The 16,738-nt window shown below is 44.9% G+C and overlaps 2 protein-coding genes across 2 annotated transcripts; both read left to right on the top strand.

The window, feature by feature from the left end:
• Positions 1 to 5,376: 5,376 nt before the first annotated feature.
• On the top strand, positions 5,377 to 7,157 carry nkx2.3 (NK2 homeobox 3). Its single transcript, XM_074676342.1, has 2 exons — positions 5,377 to 5,767; positions 6,505 to 7,157. Exons 1-2 carry the CDS (start codon positions 5,377 to 5,379, stop codon positions 7,155 to 7,157), a joined length of 1,044 nt encoding a protein of 347 aa, XP_074532443.1.
• A 4,580-nt stretch (positions 7,158 to 11,737) lies between these two features.
• On the top strand, positions 11,738 to 13,199 carry nkx3.3 (NK3 homeobox 3). The gene has a single exon (XM_074676221.1). It carries the CDS (start codon positions 11,746 to 11,748, stop codon positions 12,316 to 12,318), a length of 573 nt encoding a protein of 190 aa, XP_074532322.1. The 5' UTR covers positions 11,738 to 11,745; the 3' UTR covers positions 12,319 to 13,199.
• Positions 13,200 to 16,738: the final 3,539 nt, after the last annotated feature.

Here is a 16,738-nt window from a genome sequence, read left to right on the forward strand (position 1 = left end):
AACAACAACACCTTTAAACAACAACACCTGTAAACAACAACACCTGTTACAACCTGTAAACAACAACACCTTTAAACAACAACACCTGTAAACAACAACACCTGTTACAACCTGTAAACAACAACACCTGTAAACAACAACACCTGTTACAACCTGTAAACAACAACACCTGTAAACAACAACACCTGTTAACAACACCTGTAAACAACAACACCTGTTACAACCTGTAAACAACAAGACCTGTAAACAACAACACCTGTTACAACCTGTAAACAACAACACCTGTTACAACCTGTAAACAACAACACCTGTAAACAACAACACCTGTTACAACCTGTAAACAACAACACCTGTAAACAACAACACCTGTTGCAACCTGTAAACAACAACACTTGTTACAACCTGTAAACAACAACACCTGTTACAACCTGTAAACAACAACACCTGTAAACAACAACACCTGTAAACAACAACACCTGTAAACAACAACACCTGTTACAACCTGTAAACAACAACACCTGTTACAACAAGACCTGTTACAACCTGTAAACAACAACACCTGTTACAACACCACCCGCAGACAGTGGAGGTGTTGATGCTTTCTTTGCACAGAGTAAAACCATCAGATGCCAGCCGCTCCTCGGCTCTACAGACATAAAAACCACAGAGGTCGTCAGAGTCATCAGTACAGAGTCATCAGGACAGAGTTGTCAGGACAGAGTCATCAGTACAGAATCATCAGTACAGAGTCATCAGTTCAGAATCATCAGTACAGAGTTGTCAGTACAGAGTCGTCAGTACAGAGTCATCAGCACAGAGTCGTAAGCACAGAGTCATCAGTACAGTCATCAGTTCAGAGTCGTCAGTACAGAGTCATCAGTACAGTCATCAGTTCAGAGTCGTCAGTACAGAGTCATCAGGACAGAGTCGTCAGTACAGAGTCATCAGTTCAGAATCATCAGTACAGAGTTGTCAGTACAGAGTCATCAGGACAGAGTCGTCAGTACAGAGTCATCAGGACAGAGTCATCAGGACAGAGTCATCAGTTCAGAGTCGTCAGTACAGAGTCGTCAGGACAGAGTCTTCAGTACAGAGTCATCAGGACAGAGTCGTCAGGACAGAGTCTTCAGGACAGAGTCATCAGTTCAGAGTTGTCAGTACAGAGTCATCAGGACAGAGTCATCAGTTCAGAGTTGTCAGTACAGAGTCGTCAGTACAGAGTCATCAGTTTAGAATCATCAGTACAGAGTCGTCAGGACAGAGTCGTCAGTTCAGAGTTGTCAGTACAGAATCATCAGGACAGAGTCATCAGTTCAGAGTTGTCAGTTCAGAGTTGTCAGTACAGAGTCGTCAGATTTTGGTTTGGGTTCAGGGGATCTGTGGTCTGTAACATTTAGCCCTGCATCTCTGAGGGGATCAGTTTCTAGGTACAAATCTACGTCTGATGAAAATGTGACCAAATCATTCCCACAGATTTCTGGGTATCTGATTTTCAAGCCTGGTGATTAAAGGATCATATTCTCCTTACAAAGTTTGGTTTACAGCCCTCCAGTCCTCACAGTGCCCCCCACAGGTCTGGAGCACTTCTGTTACACTGGGTTTCTTTGTTTCTGTGTTTCAGCTCTGCATCCCGTTCTCTGTGGATGCATTCGATTGGCTTCAAGCAGCATGTTCATGTGTTTCCAGCACACAAGGGGTTAACACCTTTTCTAAATCAGCAGTTTGTGTTTTTGCTTTGAAATATTTTGTGTCCTCATGAGGGCTGCGGTGGAGAGCAACAACTGACTGAAGCGTACACCTGCCACTCTGCAGAAAAGACGCTGCTTCAACAGGTTGGCCTGCCAGTCACTCAGGGAGGGACATGAAGAAACTTGCTCAGTGCTGCCTGGCAAAACACCGACTGTGAGGAGCTCAGCAGGAGGCCAGGTGAGAGGAAGGACTCAAATTTGAGGTAAAAATGGAAAAAAACAGTTTTTGTTTCAGGACATCACAGGTTCTGTTTTCATCAGATTACTAAAAATAACTAGGGTAGGGTTAGGGTTAGCTCTGAACCTTATATATCTAAATATCTATCTAAATATCTAAATATATATATACACACATGAGATGCTTCAAAACTAGGTCCAGCAGCAACACTTTCAGTCTTGGTTCACTTCTCAGCATGATTTCTTCTGCATCCTGATCAGTGTGATGCCTCCATACGTCGTCTACTCCTCTGTCGGGGGGGAGACGTCGTGAAACCTGTTGACCTGTCCTGTGTGCTCGGGCTGTTGGACCCTCTGAAAGTGTTAGAGCCCTAAAATAACCCTGTGCCCACACACAGGAGACTTTTCTGGGGACTCCCTGATGTTTTCCTGATCACTGGTTTTATCTCCTGTTACCTTCATGTCGAGCTGTGGAAACACTTCTTCTGTATGACACAACACTCAGATCAGCCTCAGCAGCTGATGATAGGATGAGGCCAAGCTTTAATGTCACTGAGAGGAAATGTGTCCTGGATAACAGCTCAGAGGAGGCTCAGCTCGGTGCCTGTTGTACCAACCAGCCAGCTTCAGGGGAGGACGCTGAATATCACTTCACACCTGCCTGTTCTGTGCCACACTTTATTTTTAAACACTATATTTATACAAACACGGCTCTAATACCATAATACAACAGACTTTGTGACTTCTCTTTGTTAAATCTAGGAAGGTTGGAAACGATTTAATGATATTACACTCTTTACTCTAACGAAGCGCCTTCTGATGTGTGATTTGATAAGTTTGGAAATTCATGACAGGGTACCCAGCCCTTCTGCCCTGGATAACGGTTGTTTTCCCCTCGGACTGTTCAGCCTGCTCGGCCTGACCTCTGCTGTCAGCCCGGCCTCTCCCGGCTTATCGCGATGATGCTGGATGAAGATGATGTATGGAGACTCGCAGTGCGCAGCTCCTGGACACTTTCTGAGAGTCTGGGTTTTGTTACAGGCAGGAAACAGACTCTTCCGCTCCGTAAACACGCGTCTCTGCTTGACCACCTTCGGGCTGCCGGTGGCACGCGAGGGCCGCTGAGTGACGGTCAGTGCAAGCAGCGCGCATGCGCTGAGAGTGGGAGAGCCGGTGAGATGAGCTGCGGTGACCCGCGTCTGTGACCCGTGAAGCCTTAAACTCACACTGACAGGGTCCCAGCAGCTTGTGGAGTTCTTAGATTTTCCTTTTTATCATTTCACCTAATTTCGGCCTGATCTTCGCGCTCACACTTCTCACACTTCTCACACTTCTCACACTTCTCACACTTCTCACACTTCTCAGAGAAACAGACTCTGCGTCGTCATCATGCAGCGCAGTCTAAACTGAGTTCTTAGTGTTTGGTCTGATGTCTCTGAATCATTGCGCCCATAAACAACAGCGGGTAAATATTTGGGAAGAAGATGAACAGATTTACGGCCTTTTTGAGCATTTTACGAGCCGGTATATTTCACTTAAGGGCTCATAAATTCCACCCACCGTGTGCCAATTCACCTTTAAAAACCTGAACGTTCCCAGTCACCGTGCTCCTTGTGGTCTTGTTCTGGTGCTGAGAAACGCCACAGTGAGGATGCGCCGTCTCTGGTGATCATCCAAACCCCGTTAACGTCGAGAAACCATTTGGCAGACTGATCCTCTCCCTCCGCAGACAGTCCCTCAAGTGTCCCTTTTTAAAGACATGGATCAGCAGAGGAGGGGGCGCTGCCCTAATCCAAACAGCTCCTTGTTGATGGGGAGCGGATGAGATTATGTCGGCATGCTCTTTTTTTTTTTCCACACGGTTTGGGAGCGATGGGCCTTCAGGCTGTGGCGCCTGCACTTGGCCACAGAGAGACAAAGAGGAGGGTGGTGTCCAGTTCCCGTTTGTTTGCTGTGAGGCACAAAGGTAGCACTAAATAGGAGGTTAACATGTCCCCTAATTATTCATTAGGCTAAATAATTAAAAAGCATGAAAGAGCCATGACTGCGGACACGAGTCAGTGGAGCCTGCGGAAAGTGCGCAAAATAACTTTACACCAAGGAGTTACATCAAAAACATAATAATAATAATGACAATAATAATAATAGTAATAATAATAATAATAATAATAATAATAATAATAATAATAATAATAATAATAATATTGTCATTATTTTTATTGTTATTATTATTATTAATATTATTACTGTCATTATTATTATTATTATTATTATTATTATTATTATTATTAATATTATTAATATTATTATTATTATTATTATTATTATTATTATTATTATTATTACTGTCATTATTAGTATAACAAGGAATCGTTTATTTTTAGTGTTTGTTTGTTTTTTATGCAGCCAGTTTTTCTCTGTCTTATCAGATTTGATACAAATTAAAATGAAATGTAATAAAATTCATGATGGACTTCAAACTGTTCTTTCAGCCATAATTAATTTCCGTTTTATTCAATCCAAAATGTTTAAATCGAATACTATTTTTTTTAATCTCTTGTCTAGTTTTTTTTTTTATTATTTGTTTGTTTGTTTTTTTCTGAGACGCTGTCTTTTTCATTTCACCGTTCGCGCCAAAATTTAGGACAAAAATTCCCCAAATTAAATCTTCAGATGAAAAATCAGGAAACATGTTTAACCTCCAGGCTGCTTTAGCCAGCTTTTCTCATTTCCCACAGTGGCCGCAGACTATCTAATCCAAGGATTGCTGAGACAGGAAACAAAGATATGCGTAATCTTAAAAACTCTGAGGTGATGAAGGGAAGAGCTGTGAAGCCGTGGGACCGGAGATAAAACACGCGGTTGAATCCACGGGACAGGGTGCTGAACCAAACTAAAACACTGACAGCAGCGTTACGTTTTATTCATCAAACAATGACTCGTCTTGAAGTTTTCTGGGTGTTCCAGTTTCTGTGAGGATAACAAACGCGTGTGCTAAAAAGCCCTTACCTTAAACTCCCTTTACAGTCTGAGGCAGTCGATAGTGTTTGTAGGATTTCATAATTTAGGCCGATATGTCTTCCTGACACACCTACAGAAGGAGAGACACAGAGTGAGTCCCTCCCCGCTGCAGGACGTCACTGAAAGGGAGAGCACAGCATCTTGGCTGACCCAGCTCTTTCTCTAGATAACTGGATCCAGCCAACCGAACAGGATCGACCTCTGTTCTTCCTCCTGCAGCCCAACAACCGAGCCACCAGAGCCAGGGGAGAGGGGATGTCCCAGCTGAAAGGGAGCCTGTCCTCTTCGGCCTACATGAAAAACACGCTGTGCGTAACCGTCCCTCACGCCTACGCATCGGGTGTTTACTCCTTTTACGCGTCTTCCGGAGACAAGTTCTGGGCTCGTTGAGCAAAGTCTGTGATTTGTCATCTCTTTGTTGGAGGTGATAATGCTTCCCAGTCCGATCATAACTCCCTCCAGCACACCTTTTTCTGTCAAGGACATTCTGAAGCTGGAGTTGCAGCAACAATCCCAGCAACAGCAGCTGCAGTTGTTCTCCTGCTTCGGTCTCTCCGGCGCGCTGTCCCAGCCGGGGGGAGCCTTCCCCAGCAAGCCGCTCCGCACTCACTCACCGCCCTCCTGCATGCTGGCCGGCCGCGACAGTCCCAGTCCCATCAGCTCTGGTCTGTCGGAGAGCGAGGACAGGATGTCCTACCTCAACAACCTGACGATGCAGGAGCGGCTGGTGGAGTCCGGCCTGCCCGTCGACATGTTTGGAAACCCGGCGCAGGGCTCCGCAGAGCTCCGGCTGGACCCCGAGAGCGAGGAACACGACAGCAGTGAGTGCAGCGCGATGTTTGATGTGCTGACCTGTTGTTCTGATAAATATGAGGGAAAACAGCTGGTGTGATTTAACTCTGATGAATGACTGCGCACTGCGCACTGACTCAAACATTCATTCATCTGTGAGAGAAAGAAAGAGTCAGTGAATAAGAAACAACACAAGCTACAGATCAAACAGGGCCTCCATGTCCTGCTGTAGAAAGTCTTCATAAAACAATAATAAGCAGATTAAAATAGTTATTTAATGTTTTTAAATAAGCATGTATTTCCGTTGTAATAAAGAAAACCAAGGAGAGCACTCAGCACATATCACCCAGTTTTTAACGCCTCAGAAATAAGTTAAAATGTGACTTAAACTAAAGAGAAATTAGAAATAAAATTAAATTATGTTTTCATGAAAGTGGAGGAGAGCCAGAAATCTGAACATGAAGTTTGTAGATCAACTGAAATGTTTTTTTTAGGTCATCTTTGTTTTTTCCAACACTGTTCAGATTATTAATTTAGAAACAAACATTTCCCTGTAAATATTTAATTTTCTAAAAAAGTTAAAACGTGTAAAAAAATAACATGAAATATTTATTATTTTTGGATGAATATGTTTGGCATTTCAACCCCGTTTTAGGATAATTTAGATTTGTAGCCAATAAAAAGTGTTGATAAACCTGTGAGATAAATGAATCCTGGGTTTTCATCAGCAGTTCACCTCGGAGCTAAAACCAGGTTTTTCTTGCAGAGGGTTGCGGAGCTCTGCGGGCTGAATGTGACGACCCAGACCCGGATAAGCCCGTCACCAAGCAGCAGAGGACCCGGAGGAAACCCCGCGTGCTCTTCTCACAGGCTCAGGTGTTCGAGCTGGAGCGTCGCTTCAAGCAGCAGCGTTACCTGTCCGCCCCAGAGAGAGAGCACCTGGCCAGCTCCCTGAAACTCACCTCCACACAGGTCAAGATCTGGTTCCAGAACAGGAGGTACAAATGTAAGAGACAGCGACAGGACAAGACTTTAGAGCTGGCAGGACACCACCACCACCACCATGTTCACCACCACCCACCGCCTCCGCCCAGGAGAGTGGCTGTGCCGGTGCTGGTCCGGGACGGAAGGCCGTGCCTGACCGGCTCCCAGAACTTTAACTCTTCCTACACAGTGGGAGCTCCGAGCCCGTACAGCTACAACAGCTACCCGGCGTACAGCTACAGCAACTCCGTGTACACCAACACCTACTCCTGCACCTACTCGAGTTTACCTGCTCTGCCGCCCAGCAACACCGCTGCTAACGCCTTTATGAACATGAATTTGGGAAACCTGGGTGCGCAGACGCAGAGTCAAACTCCCCAAGGAGCAGTGGTCCCAGCCTGCCAAGGAGCTCTGCAGGGCATACGGGCCTGGTAACGCGAACTTTACGCACAGTCACAGCTGGTCACGGCTTGTCTGAACGGACTGAAGCATGTTAGCATAAAAGAGTGATGCAGTGAAAGCACAATCTAAAAACTGATCCAGGCCGCAGACAGACCGGGACAATCTAAAAACTGTTCCAGGTCTCAGACAGACCGGGACAATCTAAAAACTGTTCCAGGTCGCAGACAGACCGGGCCGGACTCACTCAGAGTCTGCGCATTTTTCTCCTGAGCCAGTGTTTTAAAAATGAAAAAGCCTGCTGTTGGATGTTTGCTGATAAGAAAAAAAAATTGGCATAATGTGAAACTCTTGTGTTTCAAAATGAATTAATGTGCAAAGTGAAAGAAAAGTGTGCGGACATTTTATCCAACCTCCACTTTGTGCGTTAAATTTCAGCTGACCATTTCACTGACGTAACTATTAAAATAAATGCGCAGAATTAATTCTGGGAAAATGCAAATTGAAACCAGCATCGCTGGAAACAAAAATAAAGTTTTTTTTCTAACAGCGTGACTTTGGCCAGTTGTCCTTGTTTTTGCTGAAGAAGAAGTTTTAAGGCAAAAGTGATTTTACGCATTCAAAGTGAAAACGCATCATTGGGCACAAAGACTCGGCAAACTTAAAGACACACATGACAGTATTGTATCGTATGTATATCACCTAAATACATGAAAAACAATGAATAAAGTTTACTTTCTGATAAGTTCTGTTTTACGTCCAATCAGACGGTGTTCCTGTTCGGCCCCGCGCCGAGGCCTTTCGGCCTTTTAATAATGACTGCATGGGAAACTTTGACAAAGGAATGACTGGGCTGATAAGTGTAGCATTTTCCCATCGTCTCTAAAATCCTTTCTTCGGCCAGTTTTTTCCTCCTCTGAGACAAGAAGCAGAAACAGAGAGAATCCAGGGGCGAGCTGATGTCCGGTCAGGCTCAGGGATGGACATTAACCAGACAGACAGCATCTTCGGAACCCACAGCGTGGATACACCCACACAGCGTGGATACACCCACACAGCGTGGATGATACATTATGATGAGAAAAAGCGCGACACTAAAATAAATAATTCCTGCATTCATAAATTAAATGTACAGATCTGAGTATGAAAAGCCCACACCATCATAACTAAATTACTACTCGATGGTATTTCTGCCAACGTGCTACTCAGACACCAAAACCACTTCACACACTCTCCGTTGATTGCAGATGGCTTAAACAAACACCTTCACCTCCTGGGCATGCGGGGATACACAGACACTATTAATGGAGATGAATGGCAACGTAAACAGAGTGTTTGTCTCCGCTGATGGCCTCTTCCCCTGGCTGCTGCGCTGCCGGTGGGACATACCTGGTGTCAGCTCTAAGTGCTGCACAGTCACTAGTGTAAATAGAGTTGGCGACAGGACGGCGATGCCTGAGGACGCGGCCTGGACTCTGCCGCTCTGACAGGCGCTGCAGTGATCGCTATCTCCAGCTTCCAAAGATAGCAGCTCGGCTCATCGCTGCGCTGAAGGCGTGGAGTTTCCCAAAACAAAGTCTCCTATGGCAACCACTCGAGGAGCCCGCTGAAGACGCAGAGCCCAAATATAGAGAAGAAAAAGTGCGTGGAGAAGCTGGGGGAGAGGGCTCCATTAGGTGGTCCTGCTCTGTCTCCATCCGACAAAAAGGCACCAGAGGTTCGCGGAGCACTTTCAGGATTTACACAAATCGTCAGAGACTTTAGCTTCACTGATCAGAAGTTTCATTTCCTCTCACAGCAGAAAATATTTGAACAGGCTGAAACTGTGAATTAATTCCAAGTGCTCCGTGTCCACGTCTGAGGCCCTGGTTGGTAAAATTTACTCGCCCTGACGGTGGAAACACTGAGCATGGAAGGAACCTTCCTCTGTCTTCTCCATGCGGCGTTTTTCATTCGTTAGATTTAGATTTAATTACTTAAACAGCAAGGGGGGAAAAGTACACTTTTCCTCTTACTGAGACAGGAAATACTCGGTGATATCAGAACAAAACCCTCTTTTCTCCTTTTCAAAAATGTTTCTGTGTTGGGTCAGGTCTGCATTTAAATTTCACTCCTCCCTTTTCTTAAAAATATTTATTTACAGCAAGTCCAGTCAGGAGATGTGATGGACTCTCATGTTAACGGCTGATCCCGGGGCTGGGAGCGTTTGTGTTCAGGAGGAAACAAGCAAAGGAACCAAGAGAGAGTGGGAGCACACCGAGGAGCTGCTGAGGATCTTTAAAAGCATCAAACCAGAACCTTCGTTTCACCATCATTTTACTGAATTACTGCTTTCTTTGGATGCGGAGTGACGTCTGGTGATTGACACAAACGTCGAGTGTGTCACAGGGTCCGACATGTTTTTGGCACACTGAAGGTGATTTTGTTCCATGTGCAAACAGAGAGATTTCTCCGTTTGGTCAGAGGAAGAAAAACAGAGCAGCACAGAGGAGGCTCATCAGAGCATCTGTCATCGCGTCTCCTCAATGAGGGGCAGGCCTGCTGATTGTGCAATGCGTGGGCGTGTGCGAGTGACTGAGGCAGAGGGCGGGAGTGGCGGCGATAAACACGGGTGGTGTCTCTTCTTTCTCACCACTTTACTTTGAAAGTTCTGCTCTGTCACCACGCGGTGGCGCTATTCACCTGCTTGACCAAAAACAGTGAACGTCAACCGTCCTCACCTGAGTATTTTCACCTGCAGAGCAGTCAGTGGCATGTTTGCTCACTTTGTGTTAAACATATTGAATGATGTGAGGGTGGATGGTCTGCGTGTTGTAAACTGAGATTAAACGGTGAACTTACAGGTAAATTCAGTCATTTCCAAATAAAACACAGAAAGAAGCGGTTAGTTAGATTTAATAAAGTCCATTAAGGTGGTTTTACCCTGAATGTGATTTATATTTCATATGGAATGACTCGAAGCCTTCCCTGTGAGAGCCTGCACCGAGATGCGTTTTTACGCACGGTCTAAGAACTTTACGCATCAGGTTTTCTGACTCCATTACATCATGATTTCTGGTTAGAAACTCAAAAGTGGCTGAAACATCGCCATCACGCATATAACTGATTTAACCCACCCTTTGCACCAAACCTGTGTCCCGGGAGGATCACATTTGCCGAATTGTTGGATGATGTGTAACGATCTGCTCCTTGTTTTCAAACTGCTGCGACGCCCTTACCAATTAAACCACCCTGGTTAGAGAGTACTGTCCAATAATTGTTGGATCAATTAACTGGATTATGTAACGAACCAACAATAGGAAATCACTCCTTAGCAAATGAAGCTCTCTGTCCCCACAGAGCGCAGAGAAAACAGCCAGACTGTGGGCGGCGCGGGGAGGGGCCAGGCAGACCGAGGAGCCAATCAGAAGTTCGCTCCAGCCGCTGCTGAGAGTGTTGATATAAGAATTGACAGCTCCTCACGCAGCCTGTTCATTAGCACACTGAGTATGTTCATCACAATTAAATTAAGGGTTAAACGGAACCACTGAGGACTCTGAACCACTGAGGACTCTGAACCACTGAGGACTCTGAACCACTGAGGACTCTGAACCACTGAGGACTCTGAACCACTGAGGACTCTGAACCACTGAGGACTCTGAACCACTGAGGACTCTTTCTTGGAGTGACAGATCGCTACATGCCTCAGAAGAAATCCCAAATGAAAGCGCGCTCCCATCCATCATGACGTTAAGCTTTTCGTCCTTCTTCATCAAAGACATCCTCACCGGACGCGACAGCCGGCAGAGGAGCGGCTCCCGGAGCACCGAGCAGCTCGAGGCAGCAAAGCGGAACACCTGCACCGAGGACACCGGCACCAGAGTCCCGGATCCTCCTCACCCAGACAGAAATGAAAACCTGAGAAGAGTTCCAGGAGATCTCAGTCCGTCCGGGGAAACTGTGCGATCTGATATTTACAGCGAGGAGTCCACAGGAGAGGAGGCGACTGAGCACAAAGGAGGTGAGAACAAGCGCTCTGTCCGCGGCTAGATATGTCTAACCTAACCCTAACCCTAACCAACAGGAATCATTGTTTGGGTAAAAAAAAAAAACTAGAAACCCTGAACTCCATGAATAAGTGTTAAAGGACATCTCTTCCCATCACTGTTCAATGAAATATGAAAAAACGTATGATACAGTATTTTCCGCAGGTTTATTTAAAAAGAAAAAAAAACTTTTTGTCATTGCCAAATCAAAAGATCTGATTTATTTGGATTAATAAATAATTATTAATGACACAGTTCTGATTCAGAGTGATCTCCTTCACTAAAATACTTTGGATCTATTTTACAGCGTTGATTTTTGTTTACCTGAGACTGGATCGACTGCATGTGTTTTTCTTTCATTCGCTAAGAAATTATAATGAAAGCGTTTTCTTATCAGGAAAAGGTTTAAAACCTTAAAATAAACTCTTTTCATTTATCAAAGGACAGAGTCTAAGTAGGAAGTTTACTCCAGTAGAGAAAACAGTAACTTCAATAGAAATATGAAGGTTTTCCAGAGTGTTACATTTTCTCCCCTGATGCTATGACACGAGAACACGTCAGACTGGCCAATCACAAGCCGACCCCTGAGCGCGGGAGGAATGATCCTCACACACCTGTTGTCGTCACACTCTTTATTGTCTTCCTCAGGCTCTGCTGCGCAGCCACGGCACCGTGAGCACCGGGAAGCCCCGCGGAGAGCCGACACAGACGCCGAGGAGGGAGGCTGTCCGAGCAGCGAGGACACAGCCAGCTGTTCCTCCGACACACAGACGAGCAGGCCCGGCACCAAGAGGCGCGCCAGGGCGGCCTTCTCCCACGCACAGGTCCACGAGCTGGAGCGCCGCTTCCGCTCCCAGAAATACCTCTCCGGTCCTGAACGAGCCGACCTGGCGGGAGCGCTGAAACTCACCGAGACCCAGGTGAAGATCTGGTTCCAGAACCGGAGATATAAAACCAAACGGCGGCAGATGGCGGCCCAGCTGGCGGCCTACGGATCACCGAAGAGGGTGGCGGTGAAGGTGCTGGTGGGGGACAGGCCTAAGCAGCAGAGTCATATAAACAGGCTACACTTCCCCATGACTGCTCCTCTGTATCAGGCCTACCAGTGCTACCCCTGCCTCAGCTACTGCTGCCAGCCCTGGGCCGCTGTGCAGCGCGGAGCGACGATGTGACGCCTCCGCCCCGCGGCGCTGACCGGCTGCACTGAGCAGCGGATGGGCCCAGTGTCAAAGGACTCATGCTTCACAGGATTTCTTTGTTTTTATTTTAAAATATCATTTTTTTTGTCCTAAGGGTCAAGACGTGGCGTGTCATGAACTCATCATAAGACTACTCCTGTGTGGACATCCGGGGGTTTATGACGCGTTCTTCAGCTTGTTTGCTGCGTGGGAGCTTATTTCAGTCCCACAATAAAGAAAAGAAAAAATACAACATGGCCTGGGTGAAAAAGAAGTGAAAAATGTTGGTTTACTTTGACAAATAAATCCAAATGAGGAAATAAAAAATCCTGGTCATCAGAAAAATCCAAATCATGAGGTCCAGGAAAGGTGCAAAGGTCAAAATTAAGGTCATAACCCACCTCCATGAATTTTATCCATACAAAGACTTTTTGCCTCATTGGAATAACAGTTTCTTAGTTTTTATGATTTTACTTTTCAAATAATTTTATTACTTTTTAACTGGATTATGTCAAAATATTTTGTAAAAATGACTCAGCATTTTCTCCATGGATGTTCAGTAAACGGCTCCCACTGGGTGAGTTCATTATTTATGAATATGTTTTAACAACTCCTGAGTCAGTTTATTTCTCCTTAAGGATCCAACGATGAAAACAGGCCATGATTTAATTGTTTGATCCAAACTGTAGACCAGCTGTCTGACAACAATAAACTTTTTTTTTTCACATTTTATTTTTCTGTATTCAAAGAAGCTTTACAGGAAGCATGTGAGTGGTGTGAGGGTGAGCAGCGTGTCCTGTCCTCTGACATAAGGAGACGGGGTCAGAGTTATTGTTTTTTATTGGGACTATTTTGAAATAAATTATTATAATTAACAGGGAAGTCTGTAGTTATGTGTCGTTTCTTCATCTCTTTTTTTTACAGGACTTTTCTGCAGCTGGCCCACTGTCCGAGCTCATCTGCTCTTTTTAACTGAAGAAAACACGTTGTTTTTATTCAGACCTTTGACCTGAGGTTTAATGGATGACACCAGATGAAAAAATGCTGGTGGGTGTTTAAAGTTGTGGATGTGTTTGATAATTTACCAAGTGCATCAGTAAAAACAAACCTGAGATTATTTCAGAGAAACACATGCTTGTTTCTGAACGATGAGGTTTGGGGCCACGTGTTTCTCTGTGAGCTGGAAGCCACGGCCGTTTGTTAAAGGCTGCGAGACAAAGATGAGAGGGATCCTGAATTTATACAACCCAAGGGAGTGAGAGGATAACTCAACCTGTGAGAAATCTGACATTTTAAACAGGCATTCACATGATTTACAGGACTTTTTAAGGGATCCTACAACTCAACATGACACACATTTGTCATCGAGGTGAGGAGGAAGCACTTTAAACCGACCCGTGGAGAGTGTGTCTGAATATCTGGGACCAAAGCTTCACTGGGTTAATCTGTCTGATTCCTGACTCAGTTACAATTATTAAGGTCCTGATTCAATTACCAGTTATTATCAGTTATCAATCACTTTCAGTTCCTGATCAGCAATTACTAATTTTCCATTTGCACCTTTAAAAAAGTTTCTGAATCATATTTTTATAGAAACAACTCGAAGCATTTTCTGTGTAGTGTACGTGTTACTTCAGAGTTACTGGAGCTGTGTAATGCCTCACACCTTCGTGATAACTGAACTTAACTGGCCAAGCTAACATTAGCTTTAGCTTGTATATTGGAGAACACAGAAACAAACTGGAGGATCTGAAGCCAGCTCTGCCCAGACGGTGATATATAATAATATCAGACACAGTGGGCACCTGTTGGACCTGCTAAACAAAAAGTTCCCTACAGTCGACTTTTCTAAAGCGTAGATAAAAAGATCGGTGTTTATTTATGCAAAACAACTGCTCACAGTAAAGAGACTCCTCTGTAACTGGTTTCACACCAAACTGACTTATGGAGCTGCATTAACTGTGAGCTCTCACTTGAAGCGGGTCTGTGGCGTGGAGCAGTCCTGTGCAGACTTGGTGCTGTGTCCCGCTGGTCTCTGCATGAGTCAGAGAGGGTCGATAGACCGTAGAGATGTTGCACCATCCAACCAGGCTGCACAAGACAGCACACATTAATCACGCCTTGCAGAAAAGACGACCCCCTCATCCTGAAGCACAGCACACAGCGGCCTCACTTGATCAGGAATAAAAACGTGGATCCTGGAGGTGAACGGTGCTTTAAACCAGCTCTTATCTGACTCTGCTTTCTAGTGTTAAACGCTCTGACAGACAAAAGTCTGCTGCGTGTGTGGAGACGGAGGCTGCTCAGCAAAGTTATTAACACAGCACGCCAAGATGTCATGTGACCTCAAAAGCTAATCAGCCAACCAGTTTCTGTTTACACAGCTCAAAATAAGAACTGTTATTTCATGAGGCTTTATAAAAAGAGCCGGTCCACACTTCACATGTTTTACACCATGAGTGTCCCAACATTACAGCAACGGTTGGAGAGAAAACTTCTTTCCAAACAAACTTCTTAGCAAACAGCGGCCTGTTTTTACTGGACTCTGTGTGAGGCTACGTAACAAACTACAGATTAAATCAACAGATTTAACCCTAACAGCTTCAAACTGCTTCTGTTCATGCACCGAACTCAGCGCGCCCTGACACCGCCATGTTTAAACTAACTAAATGTTATTTGCCTACAGCTAGGTGCCCTGTCTGTCAAAGCACTACAAATATTCGAATAAAACAAAACATTAAAGAGGGTGTGACAGCTGAGGGCTGTGATGTAAAATCCATCTCAGGTCCAACAAGCTGCTTTGGCAGACGCAGCCGGATCACCTGGTGCCGTCGTCTGGCTGCGGCCCAAACCTCATCTATCTGTGAAATCAAAACAACACTTCAGATCCACTAAGTGGCTGATAAAACAGGTTTCAGGGAGGGAGGAATAAGACTTCCACCTCCCTCTGTCCTCTTATTCAGCAACGCACCAGTGAGTGGAGTTATTTTCATGAAGGCAGGTTGTATTTGTCATTCAACACCCGCTGACACTGGGACCAGGGAGGGTTTATAGTCTGTTGCTCTGTAGCGTGGAGGTATGCCTCTTTTTGTGCTCTAATTATTCACATTGTGCTGCTGAGTGGTTGTTGTTTCAGTCATTGCTATCGACCATGACAAGATAAGAGTTTTATTTTCATACACCCAGTCTGTGATGTCACTGTCAGGTAAATTTCCACTGGAAACAAAAATACAAGCGACTGACAAAACTCACTTTGATTTGGATGACTACAGACTTCACCTTTAATAGGTGAGGTTCAACATTCGATTGTTTTTAATAGAAGGAGGTTCCTTTACCTTCATTATTATCCTCATTGAGTTAATTACTGAAATCTTGTTTTTATGTAACATCACTTAAAGAGTCCCAGGAGAAAAAGTATCACATACAAACCAAACCCACAATTAAGCCAAGCCTAATGACTCAAACAAAGAAATACGCAAATATAAAGCTAAATATAATACATATGATTACCCGTGTTCATGTCACACCTCTTTTTGTTAGGATCAGTATCTCCATGAACAAATGAAGAACAAGTCGACAATAAGAGCATCTCAAAGTGGAGATCAGCCCACAGAAACCAGATGAATAAAAACAGGAAATCAAACAGTTTCTCTGAACATCAGAGCTTTTCCTCGTTCACACACATGAAGTGAGAGACGCTGCACGCTGAGCTGCTGCTAACGTTGTTTATTCATCTTTCAGTAACGACCGCTTCGTGTTTGAAGTTTACCTGTTTTTTATAACCGGCAGACCAGTCAGGGTCTGAAGGTGCTGGTTTGCCCCGTGTTCAGAGGCTCATGTTCAGTCCCTCCTCTGTCCTCAGACAAAAAGAGACTTTGTCTCCAACTAAACCCAACCTTTCATTTCATTCATTCATCCTTTACTGCTTATCCTGTTCAGTGCTGCGTGTGCCCTGCCTATCCCGTCTGTCTCCAGGTGAAGGTGGCGTACACCCTGAACCAGCTGACGGTTAATCACTGGGCTGACACACACACAGCCTTTCACACACACTCATAGACAATTTCACATCTCCAGTTAATCTTGTGAGCATGTTTTTGGACCATGGGAGGAAGCCCACACATGCACAGAGAGACCTCCACACAGAGAGGCCCACTTTACCAGAACTTTACCTCCAGCCCCCAGCCCCCCCCCGATAACAGACCAGATAACTTACACAAGTTAAAAAAATAAGCCGAGCAACATAGAAATCACCGTTTACCTAAGACGATCAGTTAGATTGTTGAGAGGGACTGCAAGCTGCACTGCCCCAGGACCCTTTAACATCCTTATCTCAGAGATGTTTTCTGAGCTTTTCATTTACACGATATCTGATTCACAGCTCTGCTCCATGTAAAAAAAAACTCTTTGATTAATG

Source organism: Halichoeres trimaculatus, unplaced genomic scaffold, assembly GCF_033239565.1.
Source record: "Halichoeres trimaculatus isolate MK-OKI-2021-1 unplaced genomic scaffold, fHalTri1.1 fHalTri1_scaffold_8, whole genome shotgun sequence".
Taxonomy (NCBI): domain Eukaryota; kingdom Metazoa; phylum Chordata; class Actinopteri; order Labriformes; family Labridae; genus Halichoeres; species Halichoeres trimaculatus.